This window comes from Malus domestica, chromosome 08 (genome assembly GCF_042453785.1).
Source record: "Malus domestica chromosome 08, GDT2T_hap1".
NCBI classification, from domain to species: Eukaryota; Viridiplantae; Streptophyta; class Magnoliopsida; order Rosales; family Rosaceae; genus Malus; species Malus domestica.
The window spans coordinates 12,483,079-12,490,254 of NC_091668.1; the positions used below are offsets into that span (position 1 = coordinate 12,483,079).

At 36.6% G+C, this 7,176-nt stretch overlaps 1 protein-coding gene across 3 annotated transcripts; it reads left to right on the top strand.

The window, feature by feature from the left end:
• The first annotated feature begins 3,198 nt into the window (after nucleotides 1-3,198).
• On the top strand, nucleotides 3,199-6,931 carry LOC103406672 (pentatricopeptide repeat-containing protein At5g11310, mitochondrial). Of its 3 annotated transcripts, none has more exons than XM_070826890.1 (4): nucleotides 3,199-3,949; nucleotides 4,299-6,133; nucleotides 6,282-6,738; nucleotides 6,807-6,931. In XM_070826890.1, the coding sequence occupies exons 1-2, from the start codon at nucleotides 3,364-3,366 to the stop codon at nucleotides 5,525-5,527; spliced, it is 1,815 nt and encodes a 604-aa protein (XP_070682991.1). In that variant the 5' UTR covers nucleotides 3,199-3,363; the 3' UTR covers nucleotides 5,528-6,133; nucleotides 6,282-6,738; nucleotides 6,807-6,931. The 3 variants fall into 3 exon arrangements, with proteins under 3 accessions (XP_070682991.1, XP_070682990.1, XP_070682989.1); XM_070826889.1 differs by having other exon boundaries at nucleotides 3,223-3,949; nucleotides 6,347-6,738; XM_070826888.1 differs by having other exon boundaries at nucleotides 3,223-3,949; nucleotides 6,365-6,738.
• The last annotated feature ends 245 nt before the right edge of the window (nucleotides 6,932-7,176 follow it).

Genomic DNA, 7,176 nt, shown 5'->3' on the forward strand with positions numbered 1-7,176 from the left:
CAATTTACTCTGGGCTTTAATGAGTTAATGGCATATTTATAGATAAATGAATGTTTAATTCTAACAAAAGTGAGTTGATGGAAATCAGGGGCAAGGATGGAAAAGGAATTTCTTATTTTGCACGTGAGACTTCTTTGTTTTGGTTGTTCTTTCTAGTTTTTGTCATTTTCATTAAAGTTTAAATCTTTTTTATTAAATAAAGTTAGTAAATGATTTTTTGTTAATAAAAAATTTGAAAAAGCTTTTTTTATATTAAAGCTCCCAAAAAATAATTGATGGAAGACTCACTTATGAGGATGGTTTGAACCAACAAGTCATATTAGCATGGTATATGTATGCTATTAAACAAGAAAAATAGAACAATTTGAAAAATAGAACAATTTGAAAAATACAAAACTGACACACTTAGTCTCAAAAGCAATAACTTCCTTGCTTTGTTCACTACTTCTGTAATGACCCGTTCCCAATTATTAAGGTTTTTATAATTTTATAGTGTGAATTTACAAAAATACCCTTACATTAAAAAATTCGTACAAGCTTCGTTTTAACTTCGAATTCGATTCTAATCACACCTACGTGTTTGCATCAACGAGTGCTATAGGAATAAAATATAAGAAAATTTCTAACATGTCTCTGGACGAAAGTCAACAAAAGTCAACCCTTCCATCGTTAGGATTATTTTTGTAATTTTAATTAATCACAACATAAATTTTTGATATGGGTCGTTACAACCTACCCCCCTTAAGAAAAATTTTGTCCTCGAAATTTCATTACCTTAGGTATTTATTTTTGTAAATTCAAGCTATAAAATTATAAAAACCTTAATAATTAGGGACGAGTCGTTACAACTTCCCTCACAACTAAGCAATTAGAATATGCCTATCAATGAATGAACTACTTTAGTTGTGGCAAGAGTTTATTAGTATCTAAGGACATTGTGACTGAAATAATTCGTCCAAAATTTTTTCCACTTAAGGAGACCAACATCATGTCTATTCTTTGGCTATATTCAATAGAATTTCAGATTCATGCAAACAAGGATAAAGAATTTTCGGAGCAACCATATACCTAGCTCCACATCTTCAATGGTTGCACAGTGAGAAGGTATAACAGAACAACAATACAATTCATTAACTGTTTTGCCTTCCTTTACAAGCTACTATTTATCTTCTAACAACCCATCTTCAAATAACCAACTAACTAATAACGACCTTTGTAAACTTGTCACTATCTTATTGTGCCATCTATTATGGTATTCTAATACATGTGTGTGCGAGGTAAAAAAAGGTGTGGCTGCCACATTTTTTATTTATTTTATTTTATTTTAATAGGGTTAATATTATAATATTTTTAATGTATAATATTTTTTTTTGACACGTGGCTGCCACATCAGCACAAATGTGGCAACCACGTTAGCTCTTAACGGACCAATGAATAGAAAATGTAACAGATGTATTATATTGAAATAAAATAGTACGTGAGGTATGAAAGTGAAATGTTTTAAAGATGTTATAAGGAATTGAAATCGACCACAAATCTGAGGGGATAAAATGTAATTTACCCTATAAATATTGTTGATATATTGTTAATATTATAATTTTTATTGATTTTATACAAAATCACTCTATAAAAATAAGGCCAAATCGGATAAATGATCTCTATGGTCATAAAGTATTTGGAAGATAGCCCCTATGCTAAAAAAACTCGAATTCCGTTAGCAAATTTGGTCCAAACGTGATTTTTCCGTTAACTATTTGTTAATACATGGGTAAAATTGTACTTTGATGTGTGCAACTTCTTCTTCCTCGTCTTTATACCGTCCAATGCATAAGAACAAGGTCTGTAATTTGTACTTTCACAACACCATGTCTGAGAAGTATGGATAAGAAGAAGGTCTGTAATTTGTATTTGTACAACACCATGTCTGATTCAAATTCAATTAGCATAAACTTACCAGCACAAATGTCATGTCAGTTTGTTTCAAATTATTTTGTCAATCGTTGTATCGCAATCACAAACAAATTAAGAGGTCTTCGATTCCAACTCCGGTATCTACCATTACAAAAGTAGAACACAAAATTGAACCGAACGAAAATCATCATAACAGCTTTCGAATAAATTTCGATTTCTTCGAAACAAATCAAAGCTTCCTCCCAGAAACGTGATTTCTTTTTAATTCTCCACAACTTCATTAGAAAATTAAAGCATCTGGCACAAAGAAAATAGGCAAAACCAACATTGCATTCAATTTGAAGTGAAATTTAGCAACTTTACCATGGTCAAGCGTTGTAGGAAAGTCGGTCGAGCGGTTCGGCAACACTAAAATCTCAGTGAAGAAACCAATCAGAACCTCATCCATTATTCCTGGCACGTGACCATCGCCATCATCAACAGCTTCACCTTCTTCTACAGGTTCGTTCCGAAGCTGTAGCGAGCCCGAAGCGAACTTGGAGATCTTAGTGACGACTTTCTTGCTGTTCGTAGAAAGCAACGAGAGGCCAGTCTTGAAGCTTCATGCGGATCTTAATGACGGCTTTCTCATAACTGGTTTTGTGAAAATTCAAATTACAGAGAGAGCATAAAGACGAGGAAGAGTCCACATGTCAAAGTACAATTTTACCCATGTATTAATAGATAGTTAACGGAAAAATCACTTTTGGACTAAATTTGCTAACAGAGTACACCACAGGGGTTTAAATCCGAGTTTTTTTTAGTACAAAGGGCTATCTTCTTAATACCTTATGACCACATAGATCATTTATCCGATTTGGCCTAAAAATAATGAACAAAATATATCTAAAACTAACAATAAAATATAAAAAAATAATAAAAATAAATACATAATTTGAGTATACCTATTCAATTAAGAGAAGAAGGCTTGTCAACTTTTTGCCCCCCTTTTATTCCAATTTTGCCCTCACTTTTGAATATACAATGTTGACATAAGGAGGGCAAAATAGTAATTGTGTATCTTTTGAACTTTTCCCTTTTTTTCATATTTTGCTCTTAGTTTTGATACACAATATTTACATAAGGAAGGTAAAATAGTAATTTTATATCAAAATATTTACATAAGATAAAAAATATGCACTTATTAAGAGAAATTGTCCCACTATCATTTTTTCATACACGTAAGTGAAATTATGATATTTTTTGGATAATTTGAATGAAATGAAGCGGTTGCAGTTGAAGAAACGTGAGAAGAGGTGAGCAGTTGTTCATACACAGTGCTCATCTGCTAGTAACTATAAAACATTTGAATATTTAAGAAAGTGTTTCTTACAGGACCCTGAACAGGCCAAACTGAACTGAAGAAACAAATCTGGAGCTCAGTCTCTCAGTTACCAGAGTTCACCGGTTGTTATGCCATCTTACAATCCCCGCCAATTTTTCTCTCTCACCCTCTTCCTCTTCAAACCAAACCCTAACCTCCATCTTCTCTCTCGCTCGCCGCGATTCTTCTCCAACCAATCATGGCTCTCCGTACGCGGCAACCCCATCATCAAGTGGCCCTCACCACCCGACGTACCCTGCTCCCTCCCGCACCCAAACACAAACCCTAACCCTAGCTCCGGCCCCAGTTTTTCACCGATGGACTTCTCCACCATCGCTAACTTGCTCACCGACCCAACCATTTCCCCCGGTTCATCGCTCCAGAGCGCATTGGACCGGACCGGAATCGAGCCGGGTCAAGGTCTGGTACAAGCTGTGTTCGACCACTTCGATTCGTCCCCCAAATTGCTGCACACTCTGTTTCTTTGGGCGGAGAAGCAGCCCGGGTTTCGATCCTCTGCGAAGCTCTTTGGGTCCGTGATCAATGTGCTGGCAAAGTCGAGGGAGTTCGACTCCGCCTGGTCTCTGATTCTCAATCGGATCGGAGGAGATGAGGAGCCTGGTTTGGTTTCGGCTGATACGTTTGTGATCATGATTAGACGGTATACCCGCGCAGGTACATTGCTATGTGATTGTATACATGTACTTAATTGAATTATGTAATTTAAATTTTGAGTTTAGTTATTGAATTTGCACGTTCAATTGGACATTTGGAATTTTGATATAGATTGCATTTGGTAAAGATTTAGTTCAATTTGCTATATTACGTGTTGGCAATCTCTGTGTAAGTTTTGGCCCCGCACTATTTGAAACAGATTAAAAATATGAACTTGCACCTGTTAGTTAATTGGGGTAGCCTAAAGTTACTGAAATCATATTTGTGTTTACGGTTATTGATATCGGGATAAGTTCATTTGATTTTTAAATCCATCTTCTTTTTCTCGGTGGTGGTACAATTTATGCAGGCATGCCTGAATCAGCAATTCGGACTTTTGAGTTTGCGAGTAATTTAGACTCATTTCTCAACTCCGAAGCAGAAATGAGTTTGTTTGAAGTATTGTTGGATTCCCTTTCTAAGGAAGGCCTCGTTAGGGTGGCTTCGGAATACTTCGATAGGAAAAGGAAGTTGCATCCGAATTGGATTCCATCAGTTCGCGTTTATAATATACTGCTGAATGGATGGTTCCGATCAAGGAAGCTGAAACAGGCAGAGCGGCTTTGGGTGGAAATGAGGAGGGAGAATGTGAAACCTAGTGTTGTAACGTATGGTACACTTGTGGAAGGATACTGCCGAATGCGTCGTGCTGAAATTGCAATTGAGTTGGTGAGCGAGATGAGGAGGGAAGGAGTTGAGCCCAATGCTATTGTGTATAATCCAATAATTGATGCGTTGGGGGAAGCTGGGAGGTTCAAGGAGGCGCTGGGGATGATGGAGCGCTTTTTGGTCCTGGAATCAGGCCCCACCATTTCAACATACAATTCTCTGGTAAAGGGCTTTTGCAAGGCTGGAGACCTTGTAGGGGCTAGTAAGATCCTTAAGATGATGATAAGTCGGGGTACTGCCCCTACTCCAACAACCTATAACTATTTCTTTAGGTACTTTTCAAAGCATGGGAAAATTGAGGAGGGAATGAACCTTTATACCAAAATGATTGAATCTGGATATACCCCAGATCGGCTTACTTTCCAACTTTTGTTGAAGATGTTGTGCGAGGAGGAGAGATTGGATTTGGCAATTCAAGTTAGCAAGGAAATGAGATCTAGGGGATGGGATATGGATTTAGCTACAAGCACCATGTTGATTCATTTGCTTTGCAATATGCATAAACTCAAAGAGGCTTTTGAAGAATTTGAGGACATGATACGGAGGGGTTTAGTTCCTCAGTATATTACTTTCCAAAGAATGGATGATGTGTTGAGGAAACAAGGAATGAATCAAATGGCTTGGAAGCTGTGCAAAATGATGTCTTCTGTTCCCCATTCAACAAACTTGCCGGATACATATGTCAGAGATGAAGATGCATCTCGTGCAAGGAGAAAGTCTATAGTTCAGAAGGCCGAAGCAATGTCTGATTTGTTAAAAACTTGTTCAGATCCAAGAGAACTTGTCAAGTTTAGAAGATCGCCTGAAAATTTTGTATCAAGAGCGAACCAGTTGATAGAGGATATTAAGAGAAAAGCTAACATCCAGTGATATTCAGTTTCTTTTCTTTGGTACTAGACATTAAGTTTTGGATTCTGTTGGCATTCTTCACGAGGAAGGTGAGTTAACTGCAGGTGCAGTAGAAAGGCAGTTGAGAATTATTTCAGGCAGAAGTAACAAAACAATCTTTATTCATGTGCCGATTGATACAACTTTGATATTTATATGGGAAAACCTGTGAGGCAACTACTTTTGGAGGATTCCTTTCATGAATTGAGATTATTAGTAATGTTAAACTTCTTGCAATTTAGATGTGAGTTCTGAATCCTAATGGGCTTCTGTTATGAAGTCAAGTGGTTTGAATACAGGTTCACTACGCGTACAAGCTAAATTGTACGGGTGCAAGTAAAAGAGAGACCGAAACATAAGTTGAATGTGTGTCCTAAATGACGTTTTGGTGGGATAAAATTTCCAGATGTATCTAAGATGCGAAGTGGACTAGTGGCGAGGGGGCAACCAATAATGGTTCTTTAGTTAAAGTTAGTGGAAGCTGGATTTTGGAGTCTTTTGGGTTCCGGCATAACCTGAAAGGATGGTGAGGTCAGTGTTTCTGGTAAATATGCGGCAGTCAACCACTGAAACACACACTGTATGCAGGTAAATGTCCAACTGTTGACATTTTAATCAAGAATATATTATTTTCGGTGCAGTCAAGTCAAACTGCTTTAGTTGGATTATGCTAAACCTAAATTAAGAATATAATATTTTTAACACATTGGTAAACATGTTATTTTTTAACTTGCAGTGGATAATAATGTAACTTGAAGGATGGGGCACGACATATATTAGTACAACTGATATATTTCTTAGACTTTGTCTTTGAACCAGGCTCTGTTTGCACGTGCATTGGATTTTTGCATTTAGAGTTGTCGAAGGGCTTCAAAGAACACACATTAACGGGGTATGGGTTGAATTGAAGACAAGTTGAAGTTTTTTCTCGTATTTGTAAATAGAAATTAAAGAAGCTGAAGAACCCTAAAAACGTAGCTACCTGCTGTTCTATGTTTTTGTGGGAGTGTTGTATTTTACTGGCAGCTTTTCTTTACAATTTCTTTTGTTATGGACAAGGCATTTTCGTCATTTGATAAGTTTGGTGTTTAGAGGATTGTACAGTGTATACTAGATGCTAGATGAAGTCTTATCCCCGAATATATCACCACCACGGTGTCTCGTGCCATGTAAGTTGCTCTTCTCATAAAAAGGTCGTACCCAGTGCACAAGGCTCCCGCTTTACGCAAGGTCTGGGAGAGGTGAATGTCTCATCCCGAAGAAATTTGGATGACTAGGTAATTTTCAATTCGAATAATTTTCTGTATGGATGATCTTCAAGTGAAGATTAGAAGTTGAACTGTTTTGATTATGAAATTTATATAGTGAATATATGTTATTCGAAAACATGGTGTGGAACACAAGTTTTAGTATTGTGAAAAGGAAAGTGATTTTCATACATCCTTTTTAGCTACTCACACACTTCTTTATTAATGCCCATCGGGTGAATAAATCAAACTAAATCAACAGCCAAGATTAAACAGTGTAATAAGGTAAAATGGTATGTGAAAATCACTTTCCTTGCAAAAAATTTAGTATGCTACGACGTATAAGAGGGAGTTTTTATTGTTAGATCTTTGTCATTAGACTTT

Coding starts and splice junctions, on each gene's coding strand:
- LOC103406672 (XM_070826890.1), top strand. CDS start 3,364: ATGCCATCTTACAATCCCCGCCAATTTTTCTCTCTCACCCTCTTCCTC. Junction 3,950..4,298: donor TAGACGGTATACCCGCGCAG/GTACATTGCTAT, acceptor CAATTTATGCAG/GCATGCCTGAATCAGCAATT.